This window comes from Barbatula barbatula (genome assembly GCF_947034865.1).
Source record: "Barbatula barbatula genome assembly, chromosome: 4".
Lineage (NCBI taxonomy): Eukaryota > Metazoa > Chordata > Actinopteri > Cypriniformes > Nemacheilidae > Barbatula > Barbatula barbatula.
Window position 1 is genome coordinate 5,113,298 of NC_136768.1, and position 16,265 is coordinate 5,129,562.

Here is a 16,265-nt window from a genome sequence, read left to right on the forward strand (position 1 = left end):
AAGCAGAGTGACGCTGCCCCCTGCGCATCAGCGCAAAGAATAACAGCAAGCCACAGCTCCTCAACGTCAGGTTACAAAGAGTTACTTAATGTTTTTCAGTAATGCATGGATTTGAGGATATGAAAATAATACATTTATTAAAAATAACTAACAATTCTGTAGGTATAGTTGAAGAAAACAATTACATTATTATTAGATAAATATGATATATTAAATATAATAATATATATGATTTAAATAAACATTTACATATTTTTAATTCATGTATTTGAGTATGGACATAAGCAGAATAAAAAATTTACCAAAATATTCAAACTAATTATTATTAAAGATGAATGCATTCAATTATTATTGTTTTCTTTCTTTCTTTTGTTCACTTATAATTTGTCATCACATGTGTGTGCAGATCACTAACTCATTCTTCAAGTGAGCTGACCTTCTGTACACTGCAAATCCTATAGCATAGGAGAGCTGGTAGAGACCGCATCTGTGACTTTGTCTCACTTTATCTGTTTCACAAAACGTAATTAATTTGGATCCATTTGTAAAGCCTAATAAGTTAATGTACTCAGTATCATTGACCTCAATAAGACGTGTGGGTCTATGGTAAATAGTAAACTGTCAAGTGCTCATGGGACACTAGTTAATAGAAATTGGAAAATGAGATGGGTTGATGGGTGATCGAGGGGACAAAAGCCCTCACATGTAGTGGCCGTCCCTTCACCAGATGGCTAATTATATTGTCAGCAGACTTTGCATTTATTTGAGTAATTTCAGCTAAACAAGACTGATGGTAAATGATCGTAAAAGTGATCCAGAGAGGTGGTAAAGAGTCAGCTTTAAACATTTCGTTTAACGGTAAATGTACTCACCCGGGGACAGCCTGTACCAGTTTTGTATTTCATCCAATACTTAAACATAACCAAGAAAGTCAACCTTAAGCATTACATCATCTTTAAGAATGCATCTTCAATTGACTGAATTCAAAGATCACACAAGAAAGCAGACTAGCCACCTGACAGCTGCGAGTACAGAAATCCATAAGGCTCTCAACCAAGTTCCCCTCAATGGGTCAACAGCCACACTGTGCGCGCAGAAACCCCGTCGCCATGCTAATTTGGACGGAACAAACGCAAGTTTGTAAAAGCTGCCCCATCTCCCCCTCCTCCTGTCTCTCTGCTGTCTTTGACCTGTGGGCTTTGGTCATTCTGCTGAAGGCTGGAGAGACCAAACCATCCAAACACATCACAAGACAGATCCTCCTTTGGACCCTCAGCTTAATTATTTACAGAGTCTTTTTTAGGAATGACAGATAAAGCGTGGTGTCAAAGCATTGAACTTTTTTGCATTTAGTTTTTCACCCGCTTGCTTTCTGCATTGACAGCTTGACACATTGTGTTAAATGTCACGCTGCATGTTTGGATATCTCGCAGACACTTAATCTAACAATTACTCAAAAACGATTAGAAAACGCAGATTGCCAATCGCATGATGCATAGCCATTTCAAACAACACACAAGACTAGCTAGTGAAACAAGCTTTTGCACAATATGAATGCCGACAACAGGATTTAAATCTAAGCGTGGTGCTTAGATTTCATGTCTGAATGAGTGCACAGGCAAGGAAACACCGCAGATGGTAAGAACCCAGGAGACCGCCATATTTCACGACTGTAAACCAATGATCTGTGTCTTTCCTCTCGGATTAGACGAGACAATGTTAATAAAAGCCTACGTTGATTCTTATGACTTCAGACTCGTCTGCATAGATTATGACCAGAACGTTGAAATTATTAGATTTTCTTATTCCTAAAGGCAAATAAAGTTGAAAAATAATAATTGCCTGGAGGCAACACTGGGCAAGAACTGAAATAAATTAAAACATTTACAAATTCTGAAGTTGATGAAGGCAGAAAAGTAAACACCAGTGAAAAAGAAATGTAATTTTACACATTTTTTCTACAAAGACAAACATAAAACATGCCATTTTGGCGCCCCAGCTGTTTTAAAAGTGCACCATTTAACACTATTACACTTCTACTCAAGCATTTGTTGCCAAATAGAAAGATTTGGTTTAGGCTTTTTTTAAAACGTGCATATTAGCATCTCTCTGTCAGCTGTGTTTTTTTCCTCCAGTCATTTTCTCACGGCTAATCCCGATGCTCAGAATGCAAATCCACCGCAACGTGCGAGCGCACATGCACCGGTCCACTTCACAGCTGCACACAAACGCCTCGTCCCATTATCCTGACACGAAACAAAAAGAGATGCAGCCTGCTAGCCCGTCGCCACGGGAGACAACAGGAGTGAGTGGCAGTAAAGAGAAAAAGAGGTGATTGACCAGGATATCTTTGCCTTTAAACCCCTAGCGGCTAACACGTTTGCTGTTGTTTGTGTTGCGGCACGTAGCCCTGAACATGAGAAAGTGGAGAAGCTTTCATATCTGCATAAGCAACATCAAGCGGCTGTCACATCAAATCGCGGCCCCGTTGCCTGTCCTGTCCCCTGCAGTTGACTTTTTGATGACTGCAGGAAAAAGACAGATTGACAGTTGACTTCTTTTATTCACTCAGCATCTACTGGTCAGGAAGGACAGGCGACACCAATTTTGCACTAGACCAATAAAGAGGGGTAAGATGCAATTTTACGTTTAAATCAGAGATGGCGATATAGAGGCAAACGTTAGGATTGCAGGATTAGTAACTTTATAAATTATAGCCTATTGTGACATTTATCCTAGTCGTTTATATTTACACTTATTCCTTTAGAAGATTTGATCTAAAGCGACCAACAAATGATACTCTCAAAACAAAAATCTGAAGTGTAAACCATCTCCACCATTCAGTTCACCCTAGAAGAGTTTTGCCTTTTTAAATATACAGCATGTTTGTGCTGTGTGACGTGGTGCATCACACTCAAAAACCACACTCCATGTGACGGGAATAAAATGTTGATGCTCCAGATGTTGCTTTTAAAGCAGCCCAGGACGATTTATGAAGTGGTGTTGAAAGCACCCGGCGCACAAAGAATGTCATGTCAGAAAAGGTCCGGTGCAAAAAAAAGTGCTGCGTTACAGCATGTCTTTCCTCGTTGCGCAACACCCGTCGGTGCTCGTGATGAGAGAAGAAAAGCTCTCTCGCTGAAGCCTTTATGCGGCGTCACATCGACACGTTATTGATGTAGCGTGAGGGGCTGCGGCGCATGATAAACTGTCATCAGGCCCCCGCCATCAGCAGCGCTGCAGATGCACACGACTCCATAAAACCGCTCAACCTTGACACTTCATTAAAAACATTTCAAATTTTTTCATCTCCGGCTCTTTCAATCTTATTTTCTGTGGGAATGATGATTGGTGGGATTCATTCACAAGGGTTGCTCATCTAATCACACATGAACGTTCTGCATTTACATGCATTACGTTCCTCTTTTATGCGATTCAAAGTCCTGAGGTCAAAAATAACTTTATTTTATGTCCAGACAGAAATGTTATGGCTATTATTTTAGTGGTGACCGTATACGAGCCTTATGACAGCAGAGATATGGATTGAGATGGATCGTGTTCCAGTGCTCTCCAGAACAGCATGTCTGTGGTTGTTCAGTTTGACCTTCTGGTCTGTGAGATTTAATCCTTGATTTTTCAAAGCTCTCGGCCAGCGTGCACACATTTGCATGGGCAGTTCTTCATCTATGAACAAGCAGAGCATCTTTATCTCTGAGACTAAAAGGAAGTTTTCTGGAGCACAAATCTAACCAACTTTTTCATAACTAAATTTCAACCTACATTCATGAATAGAGGCTCTTATCTAAAATGACATTGAGTGCATTAACCCTATACATTTTTAGCAGTATTTGAGTTTGAATGTGGGGACTGATTGTGTTAGTTTGGCATTGCTAAAGATAAATGGCAGAGGAGGCACCCAACTGAAATTGATAATCCGCATGTCACGTGTCAACATGGTGCATAGAAAATGGTTCTGGTGCACTTTTATTTGAACGAAACCAAAAAAAGAAACCTGCTTGGGTCGTGGCTTCATGGCTGCTGTGACATATCATGCTGCTGGGCGTTCCGAGTCTGCGTCCCAATATGAGGTCCTTGTTCACTTCTCTCCAGCCGTCACTTTCCGTTTTTGTACATGGTTTTATCTAGCAAAGGCACAAGGAGACACACATAAAATATATAAATACAAGTTCATGGAATATGTTTTTATAACATTATACTGTATAGCACATTGATCAGATGCAGCTGTTGTGTATAAACAGTGCTACATAAATACATTTGGCTTTTGACTTTAGATAGTTGCCTTTAGCTGTAATGTGTTCAAAAGTATGCTGGACATCTTATTTGGCCAACCAATTAACATTGTATTTACTGTCACCAGCTATCTGACAAAATATTCAGGAGCCTTTCATCCACAAGGACATGTTGACTTCCGCTCGGTACGGCAATGCTGTTGATTGACAACCGATTCTGCCACCGGATTACTGCTTGACTGAAGTGGCAGTTGTCTGTCGGTCAAGAACTCACATGGCGGATCCCTATGTGAGCTCTTATTGACATTGCCGTGTCCATCTCGAACCTCTCTCGACCTGTAGCCTATATCCCCTATCACTGACACGCTCTTTTACAACAATGGATTGGCAGGTCCCACGGGATTGACAGTTACTCTCAACCACTGGGGATTAGAAAGAGGCGGCCAGTCGAAACTATCAACCATTGCGCTGGAACTGTGCCCATGAGCTTCAAATTTAGTTTGAGGTTAAGACAGGTTTTGATAGAAATACACAGGGGATACAATTTGAAATAGATTAAATAATAGTATAAATAAATAAAAACGTATTCTTATAATATAAAATTACTCTTTAATTATAAATAAATAAATGAAGTCATAATAAAAAATTATATTATCATACTACATAATATAACACAAATAAATATTAAACATTTATTTATTTCTAAATAAATAAAATATCTAACAATTATCTACAAAAATATTTGAGTATTTTTATTTTAACAAGATTCTCCAACAGGAGTCTACAGCTGATATACTTCAGATCATTTGTAACATGGGACATTCGAATCAAATACAATGCACTGTGAGACACATAGAGCTCACTATTACATATTGCATATATAAATGTTTGGTCAAAAGAATTTGCATTCGTCATTCAGGATCAATTCGGCATACTGTACTGCAAAAATAGTATGAGTAGTATGCAATGCCTCAAGCATATAGAAAACAAGTATGACGTTGTCTCAGCTTCGCCCACCCCGTCTACTATAATCTAATTTTTGTTTGCAATTGTTGTCCCCCCAGTGGCGGTTGACACGAGGTAATGAAATCAAGCTCTATTACCTTCAGGGACCGTTCCACACAGAGAAATACAGTGACACATGTCTTCCCTTCCCAGCGGAGAGTAATGCAACTAAAACACACACATTGATTTCAATGACTGCTAAAAAACAAACACTGATGATGTGCTTTTATAGATTTTGGAATCAGTTTGACCTATTACATTCTGGGAATTGCGAGCACCTTTGGAGATGAAAGACGTTTATTGTCAGTCAATACTGGGGGGGACTCCTTAGACAGATGAGGTTGTAAAAAACATTTTTGGTAAAACAGTCAGGACAATACAGTTGCATTCTGTGGACCGGCTAATAACTTATTATATAATAAACAAACAAAACACATTTACAAATGTGACATCAAGAGATATGCAATTAAATGAGAAAACCAAAGCACTTTTCTCGCTTTCGCCCGACATTTCTTCAAACTAATACATATCGCCACCATCCGCTCTGAGTCACATCTAAACGTTTACGTTCTGTGAAAATAGGAATCTGTCAAAGCATTGAAAATAAACTTAATTATTTGGCAGGCGATATGAACACTGCGCTCACTGTTATGATTTCATTTGTTCTCTAGCACTGGAATTTGCATTTGCCTTCTGAAACCCATCTCACTCCAGACAAAGCTTTTCCTCTAACAATGATGCCACTCTCCAAAGCACCATCTTGAAAAGGTCACAGATAAAAAAGGTCTTGCGTTTCACGCTCTGATTCTATTTGCCTGTAAACAATGTTGCCATATGACTCGAGACACGTTGGACGACATCCGAATGGTGGACTGGGAAGGCTCTTGGTGTCTGGCTTGGCTGAGATGACACCAAACATGTTAACATTCACAGTGTCAAAAGTCAACAAATCGGTTCTTAAAGTGACAGTTCACCCAAAAATGAAAGTTCTTTCAAGACCCATGTCATTTCACAGCTATATGACTTTCTTTCTTCTGCATTACACAAAAGATGATATTTTGAAGAACAATGGCAACCACATAACATTGGCAACCACATAACATTGGCTCCCATTGATTTACATTGGATGGACACAAAACCTTGAACATTTCTCAAAATATCTTCTTTTGTGTTCCATAGAAATGCAGAGTCGTGTATATATGCTTCGGACAACATGATGACAGAATATTTATTTATTGGTGAGCTATCGCTTCAAAGTGGCTCTTACATATTCTCAAATGATAACATTTGGTAAGCATAGGATCCCAGGTTTTTTGCACAATGGACACAGCTGTTTAATTGCCACAATCTCATTCCTAATCTGTATTATGATGTCACCCACCATGCAATGACATCTCACATTAGCCTTAGTTAACGTTAGGTAGAGACTAAACGTACTTCCATTAGAGGGATTATAACATTTACAGAGAGAAAGCTTTTAAGACTGGGCTGTTTAAAGACTGGGCCCTTGTGCGAATGCCGAAATAGATGCGCAATTATGCATAAATTCTGCGATTCATTCACATTCAGGGAATTGTGTAAAATTTGATTTTTTTATATTTTGAAATTTTATATTTTTGGAAATATAGCTCCAGCATATGAAAAAGGCGACTCGGAGAAATAAGGCTTTAACATCTCGGGATCTCCGTATACTTTACATCACTGAAAACAATGGCAGATCGTATGGAAAAGCACAGTACCGTAGTTGGTTTCATTTTGATGAAGTGTGATGATGTCAGTTTCAAGCCCCAAGGCAGCTGTCCCTCATTTTGGGCGTTCGTGGCATATCCCACACTGAAAAATTCCATTTTAGTTTCGAATGCAGAAACCACAATGCTTTTTTCTCCATTCTCTTTGATTCTCACTTACTAAATACAAAATCTAATCCTTTGGCACACATAATTATACATCCCCGACCTCTGAGGTTTTGAAAGCACACATTCGCTAGTGGAGCGGTTACTGTCTTTTCTCATTCAGCGTTCATGAGAACACCGAGAACAAAGAACTGGCAGAATTTGACACGTCGTGAAGCCCAGCAGGTTAAGAAACACAGAGATATAAGAAACGACAAGAATATCAAACAAAGCAGAGGTCTAACCAAAGAGACTCCTCTGGCCTGTTTCCAGCATAGCTGTCAGTAGTATTCAACAGTCTTGTAGTCTTTTCTACTCGTCTCAACAGTAAAACAGATTTGGATATATGCTGACAAGTGCTTTAGTATGCATGTACAGCATCCAGAGAGAACACAATGGTTGCTCTCGCCACACAATTCCTCTTAACGTGTGGCAAATGGCATTCCATAATATGAGACGACAGGCTTCCTGTGTCAAAAGAAATTTGTGCATTTCTCTCGACAGCTGAGAAATAAGGGCCGCGAGGCTAAATTGTTGCACGCTGCCTGCCACGGATATAATTCCTGTATAATCTATCGCAATTTACCTGACCATACATAACTGCCTATTGTTTCAGAATGTGCCTACGCTCTGACTGACGCTGCTCGATGTACAACACGGGCTATATTATTATGTAACAAGTACTCCATCATTCAAACCTAAAAATATATGTCTGTTTCCATGTAATCTGGCCTGGAAATGTGTGGCGAGATGTTTTTCAGCCTGATTCGGTCTTTGAAAATCACTCTCGTGTTTTAAAGGTCAGAAGCGTGTGCCTTATTTAAACACATTATGTTTGAGAGCGGTAGCTGTGGGAATAGGCACGTATAGACAAATATGGGCGAAACTATATTACATCCCTATATACTGTAGATTACAATACTGCATTTTTGTAGCGAGTAGTTATCATAAGAGAGAAATATGATAAGTTTAATTACTTTTTCTTATTGTATTTGCCTTTAGTTGTCTTCGCTTATATACCCAACGTATTTTTAAATAGAAATGATTGAGTGAAGTCAACGTTGACCTCTCTCTGTAGTCCTCTTTGTGAATCTATGTTTATGACGTTTATCAAATATTGATTTATGATGACAGAATATCATTGCCGTATCGCGTGTTAACATAGTGCACTTTAAAATATCGATACTCACGCTAAGCACATGTAGTACATGACATTTGCTATATTCCTGTTTAATTGAGTGAGATCTATGCATCACTTGTTGCTGTAACACTAATATCCAAATGTTGCTCTAAAAGATGATTGCTGATAAAAGCGTGGCCTAGGGGTGAAACGGAGTCCGGTTTAAGGACCGGAAAGTAAAACCCCTATAGCACTATGAAACACTCACAACAAGCATTCACACAACATTTTATGAGACACAAATGGAACTGAAGACAGGCAGGCTTATGAAATCCGTCACTTGCCATGTAATAAAAAGCTGTTGAAGCCCCTGCCGGAAAAATGCGGGACTGATGAATTGCCGTTCCATAAACAACTGACATTTCAGCGCTCTTTGATATTGCTTTGATAAAAAAAAAATCAAATTAATTTAAAACACTTTATCTTCATTTTAATTTCTGCCCGGCCTTAGGGTGATCTCCGTGCCCTTCTGGCTGGTGTAAGCTGCCGTGCCCAGCGATTTGGGCCAGCCACCTCTTCTGTGCTCTGAGAATTCAACTGTGAGATTAAAAGAGCAAACTAATGGCTGGAAAACACTACAAGACTTTTCAAATCTCCTCCATAATCACTGCATTATTTATAGACTTTGTTTACTGTATATTGGACAGTCATTTTAGTTTGTGACTTGTTTGCTCTGCGAAATACACTACAAGTCAAAAGTTTGAACACACTTGACTAAATGACCTCAAATCCATTTTAACTAAAGGTTTATGCTTAAGGCATGCAGTCATTTCCATTATCCTAAAATGTGTTAATATCAAAGGATGCAGTAAAAAGTAATAATAAAAAGTATCTTAGTCTAAACCTTTGACTGGTAATTCTCTCCCGGGCAAAGTTGCACATGAAAACCACAGCCATGTGGGGTCTACAGAAGCACTTAAGCACGCTCATTGACAATGAGTCATCTAACCCACCTAATACACGCTGTGCCCCCTATAAGCTCTGAGTCACCGTGTTTAACTTGCCTTCTTTCTCGACGCCTACAGATCTGCGGAGAATGACCGCAGGATTCATGGGAATGGCCGTGGCCATCATCCTGTTCGGCTGGATCATTGGAATGCTGGGATGCTGTTGGGACCGCGGGCTCATGCAGTACGTGGCGGGACTGCTCTTCCTGATGGGCGGTGAGTCATTTCCAAAAAAACTGCCATGCACAGTAGCAGCTGTTTATGAAGGAAAGACAGTAAACACAGGGCATTGTATGTAGGAAAATGAGTACGTTGTAAAAAGCAGATGGCATAAGAATCACTAAATATGTATATTTTGAAAGTATATTATATAGTTAAAAATGAAAACGTATTAAGGCTGTCTAACACTTAATCGTGATTAATCGCATGCCGAATAAAAGATTGTGTTTATGTCTGTGTACTGTGCATATAAATTGTGTATTTAAATAAACTTTATATACAATACATGCATACAATTAATAAAGATGTATATATAGTTTAAATAGTTGGTAAATATAAAGAAATACATTTGAATATTTTCTAAATATGAATACATGTGTGTTTATGAATTCAAAATGAATTTGCACTATACTATAGAAACTTTTATTTTGGAAGCGATTAATCGTTAGACAGCCCTATAAAGTAAAGTTCTTTTCTTGGATGCTGGAAAATAGTTTTTTTAGCACAAACATTTCTATTTCTCTTTTATCATCTCTATTCTGATGTTTATGACGAGACAGGACCAAGACTATCTACACTTAACAAGACTAAAAATAAACTCATTACAAGAACTACAAAACTACAATAAACTAGACTAGACTAACAAGACGCAGAAACTCACCACACAATCACAATGAACCAGCACAAGACAGGACGGCATTAAATGAGGGATCAAATCAAGAGGGGCATGTTGGGCATGAAATCAATGACAAGCAATAACGAGAGGGCGGGAATAGACACGAGATTGGAGAGAGACTATGGAAGGCAATAAGGGTCATAAATGCCTCTCTCAAAACACAAACTGAGGTTCTGTCATGATCTTGCCACTAAACCAAGAGAAACATGACATGATACGGCAGAATCACGACATATTTATACAAGTTCTGCAAATATTATTTTTTAAATACTTTTATTATATCTTAAGTATGAAACTAACCTGAGGCCGATAATCATACATTTCAACACCTCACATTCTTAATAACATTATAGTCTCATCTGGCACCAGTCGAAGATACAAGTGGTACTATTCCCTCTAAATGCAAAGGACAATTTATATTTCAACTTATTAAGTTATTTTCTCAAATGCTCTCAGGCTACTAAAATCGGTGTACAACTTTAACACCCACTCTCTGGGACTCTTAACTGAACATACATTTCTTACACAAGTAATCCCGAGACTGCATTAATTACTGACTGACAGCCAGCAAGCCGACATTAAAGCAATTACGCAATATACATTTTCTTCCGGCAACTAATATGGTTCACATGCGCCGAGCATACTCTTGAATCCCATCCCCTCAATATGGAGATGCCCGCATCAATCAACACAGTCACAGCCTCATTATTGCACAATTGGATGTGCCGTCAATGCCTGGCGAGCGGCGGAAGAGACTCGTTTTCCGTCAGTCTTCCGCACAGCGCCGGCGCCACAGAGGTGCCGCAATTAATATGGAGTAATGCCATGCCCTGCGTTCCAGTAATGATATGGCAATTAAAAAGTCAATTAGGATACTAATTTAGTAAAGACAGAAATAGCACTACAGGTCAGATTATAGCTTGTGGAGTCCATTAACGCAGGCTCCAGACTGCGACTGGTTTGCGACCAGTTTTCGGGAGAGGCATGTGCGACCTGCAAATTTGAATTTGTTCTTGTTGATATTTCAATGCAAGCCCGCCTCTAGTGCAGGCTGTGTGTGTTTGTCACCTCGACATTTTTTACTTGCGCTCCAAAAATTTAAGTCAGGGGCTACAGTGCTCCTAGTAAAAAGTTAGTCCGGAGCCCTGCCCTAATATTATCTCTACTTAAACAATCAAGCAATCGTGACTAACTATTAATACATATTTAACTCGACTTAATTTTATAGTGAGCGAAAAACTATTTTGCCAGTGCTAGTTTTGCTTTGTGTATCGACTATCAATATAACGGTTTCCTTTGACTTTCATTGGTTTTGTGTCCAAACAATAGTGAATTGGTACCACCATTGTTCAGTTACCAACATTCTTCAAAATACCTTCTTTTGTGTTCTGCAAAAAAAGAAAGGCATACAGGTTTGAAATTACAAGAGGGTGAGTAAATGATGACTAAATGATGATAAATCAATACTGATTTGCATTCATAAAAAATGAAATCTAAATATCATTAAACTCTTAACCAATATATTTGTGTGCAATACATTTTTACGATTACAGCATAACTTTAAACTCCAAATGATTACATTTATGAGGCAGATGCACAGAGTAGCTGCCAATGTAGTGCATTCCAACTAGGTCACTTACGGTGGTCTTAAAAATCAGCTGCCTATGTAGACACTTCAGTACAAAACAATGCAAAAAAAACGCTATCAAACTAATCTGCATAATTATTTTATCTTTCTTTTCTCCAGGCACATTTTGCATCATTTCCTTGTGCACCTGCGTGGCAGGAATCAACTTCGAGCTGTCCCGTTACCCGCGTTACATATACGGCCTCCCAGATGACATCAGTCACGGTTACGGCTGGTCCATGTTCTGCGCTTGGGGCGGTTTGGGTCTGTCTCTCATCGCTGGATTCTTCTGTACACTGGCACCCTCCGTACAGCCGATTCCTCGTTCCACATGCCCCAAGTCCCGCCAGGAAAACGGGACCGTGTGTTAAGGGGCAGCCCCTGAAACCCCCAGGCCCTACATGGAGCTGGACAATGGGGGCAAAAAAGAAACATAAAAAGACCATAACTGAAGTTTAAAGTCGTATATTCATATAAATAATTTCTAATCTCACCAAACGGGCCATTTTTTAACCATGTGTCTGAGTGTTCTGATAGTTAAAAAAATTAAAAAATGACATGGCTACTTGTAAAGATGTTGGTGAGCCTCCATTGTTGAGATATTGCACAAGAACACAGTGTGACATCGTAAGCAAAAGGATAACATGAAATGGAAGGGGGAACTTGCACATTGTTCAACAACAGAAAAGAAAAGCTGATTCGGACAACATTTGACACATGGATGGAAGGATGTTTACACGTACAATGATGCCTAGAAACTGCCAAACTTTAATGGTTTCCGTGACTGGATAGAAGCACGTGTAGTTGCTCTGTCAGCAGTGTATGGAGACCGGTGCCAATGTTTCAAGCCCAAAAGCTCAGACAATTCACATGTGACAAGACAACAACCGGGATCTGCTTTGGATCTGTTGTGGTTAAACTGTGGAATTATTTAAATTAGTCTTGGGCTCTAGTGGTGTCTTACAATTCATCTGGCTAAAGGATTGGTTTTTGCACGAATGAGCATCTCTTGAAGACTTTAGGAATGGCAAATGCCTGCTCGTGACATATTGCTATCGCTGTACAGCAAATTTTAAAGAAAAAAGTAATACTTATAATATTCCTGAAGAGAAAAATCCTATCCGGAAAGACATTTTTGAAGCGTTTGACTTGTTTTTTCAAAATTGCATTCCTTTCTGTTTATTTCTTATTCATCCGGTATCAAACTAAAAAAAAACATTTTACCATGTGCTTTTTGTTTTCTAGTATGTAGAGTTATCACCGTGACCGAGCGTGTGAATTCTCTACCCGGTGAGCTCTAGGTATGTGTGTGAGAGTGGTTTGAGGTCTCCATAGGAAAAAAGGACAATAAAAGTATTGTAATGCTAAAATATTACAAAGCATCAAATCAAAAACCTGCCTTGGGGGAAATCAGGTAGGCTCTTTGCTGAACTGAGAATTACTGGAAAAGAAAGATGCCATATCCTGTTTTAGTGCACTTGAACGCTTAGTCCCCGTAGACATATCTGACGTATCATTCACAGACAAAAGACACCCCAACATCACACTACTACTGCCTTAAGCTTGTCTAGAAATTTCTTCCATTTGATGGGAATGCACGCTGACTTTCCTCAGAAAGCTTTCCGCGCTGAAAACTTTAACCATGTGTCCCTTTACTCAAAGTGAACTCCCAAAACGGATGTGGTGCATGAATGCCTCCTGATAACGAGACTTAAAATGGAAGATGAATGATGTGGTTGAGTGAAGCACAAGCTTAAAACAATCTTAAAGCCAACATGTTCATGGTTCCTTCGGATCAGAGCTCACCTGTGATGCTCATGGTGATCTGATTGTAATCTTCTTACGTCCCTGGTTGCTATAGCATTCATTTAAAACACAGAATTTTTAGTAATCACATATCACACGCAGGAGAAATTCCAAAACTAAATCAGCCATATAGCAGTGTGCCACAAAGAGACACATTCACCATAAGTTGCTGGCAGGTCACCATGCACATTTAGTCATGGCAATTCGTTTGCAATAAGAAAATTTTGATCTGCCGGAAGACCATGTTTACAGGTGTCTACAAGCAGAAATTTTCCAAAAAGATCTGCTTGCATCTGGTTCGCCTTCGTTCTCTGACTACACCCTACAACCACTGGGTTGGGTAAAATACGGACAAACCCAATCTTTGGTTTTATATGATCCTTTGATGGGTTGTTTCAACACATGGTTGTATCAAATATAGACCGTTTCTAGGTTGTCCATATTTTACCCTACTATGGGTATTTGCATACTGAAAGACCCCATTAGCTTGTTATGTAAATAAGAGACTATTGGCTATAAAAAACAATATCTCCTGTTTTTATAGAAACTATGTTGAGAGAAGAAAGAAACAAATTACTTGTCTAACCAGATCATAAGAGCCAAAAGATGTAAGAATTCTGTTGGTTCCCACTATAAATTCTTCCCTTTTTATAGCGTAACTTTGTATTCATGGAAAAAGGGTTCAGTAGTCTTCAATGAGAACACTCAAATGAGAGTAGGCACATCTAGGTGCATCTATCTGCAAGAGATGCATGCTGATAATGCTGTTGGCTATGAATTAACACAAACTCATCCAGCCACACTTATAAAGAACTCCACAAGATTTTTCACACTTCCTTAAAGAAACCCCTGAGGACGAATCTACCATGCTGTCATAAAACACAACCCATGAATTTCAGTCTTTTCCACAGTACGGAGTCCTTGTAGAAACAGAAATCATTTGAATAAACATGTAATAGCAATCTGTTTTACGTTTTGCATCTTACAAATAAAACAAAAACCTTCTCCGTAAAATTCTTTCACACTTTAATGAATTACTCACTTCAAACATATAATTCTACAAATAGGAAAACAAGGGTTGACCATAACGGAGTATAAAGAGATTAAAGAATACTTGACGGTCAGATGCTCGCATTAGATGCCAAGAATAAATATTTCTTATGATTGGATTGTCGTTCATCCTAGACAAAGTTCATGACAGAACACATGTAGTAACTTGTGTTTTATAAGCTTTGTATGGATCATTGTTTCATGGTGAAACATTTCAACATGAAACTATGGCAATGACTATAGTTATAACATAAGTTATAACACATATAGTTATAATAATGGAAATTAACCATAGAATGGGCACTGTTAAAGAATCTTCTCAAATTTAGAAAATGAACCATCAGGCATATAGGGTGTGAATGGGCTCAGGATCACAGTTTCCAAATAACAACTGATACATTAAATTCATACAAATGTGTTTACATTACAGCCAATAGTCAGTAGCATCTCTTGTTTTTTGTTTGTTTTGTTTGGTGGGGTACATTTAAACATGAGTGGGGTTTTTTTCTGTTCCAAACTGAAAATATAAGTGAAAAATGCAACAGGATTGGTACAACTCCGACTTTCATTTTTATGGGATCGTATCTTTTTTAACAGTAACGTGTCTGTTAAGTACCTGAAAAAATATAAAACTGTAAAAAAATAAGCTTAAAAGAAAAGAGAAAATCCTGGAAAATGTTAAAACTGTGGAATGTAATATCATTACAAAATAAAATCTCATTGTTGTGTTTATCTGTATTGTTTTTACTTTTCAACTGTACTTGCATTTTATTGTTGAATTTGGCAATGTGCCCTGTGGCTGCCTATAAATAAGACACTACACAAAAAAACTGAAATTCTCAGGCGTGACATAACAATCAGCAAAGTTCCCGCCCTGACATTTTAAGCAAGTGGAATCGCCATTGCAACAACTATAATGACATCATTATCTGATCAGCTGTGCGAACCGCTGAAAACAGATCCGAGCAAAGTCGACGCAGAAATGTACAAGGATGAAAAATTCATCGGATGTGATAACAGCAAGCAACATCTGAGTAAAGCCAGTTTGATAGACGCAATTACTAACTAGCTCTTGTATCCCATATGTTGGCTTATAAAGTGCAAAACAACAACAAGCTCTTAGATGAAAGCCTGTGTTTGAAGAGCAATGAATATTTAATGACTGCTTATAGAGGATGTGTGCTGCTGTAGCTGACGCGGATTATGAATGCTGCCTCTTGTTTAGAGGTAAGACAGCCAGACCCTCTGGAGACGATGAGTTGAGACGCCACTTTGGATGACTTGGGTCAAAAAAATACTTTTTTTCATGAAAAATGGTCAAAAAGTTGTCTGTGCCATGAAGTAATTTTTCCTAACAATAAGGCAGATATGATCTAATAATAGATCAATCTCTAAATATTGACATCTCAAATTAGCCTTCAACTAAAGGATACCATATATGCCATGCATTATATTTGGGTCATAACAACTTGCACCCTGGAGAAAACATACCCAGTTGCTGCAGTTTCAGTATTGCATATTTGCTGGCAGCTTCCACTGCCAATTAGATCAGCACTGCAGTAATTTATGCACAAGAGCATGACGGAGTGGCTCTGCTGAGCATTTGAAAGCAA

General features: G+C 38.6%; 1 protein-coding gene across 1 annotated transcript in view; it reads left to right on the forward strand.

Annotated features, from left to right (window-relative positions):
* tmem178bb (transmembrane protein 178Bb) overlaps window positions 1–15,383 on the forward strand; it is a 58,609-nt gene extending 43,226 nt beyond the window's left edge. The window contains exons 4-5 of the mRNA XM_079454105.1: window positions 9,353–9,490; window positions 11,917–15,383. Of these exons, the coding sequence (XP_079310231.1) occupies window positions 9,353–9,490; window positions 11,917–12,167 (389 nt within the window). The 3' untranslated portion in view covers window positions 12,168–15,383. The remainder of the gene's footprint in view (window positions 1–9,352; window positions 9,491–11,916) is intronic.
* Window positions 15,384–16,265: the final 882 nt, after the last annotated feature.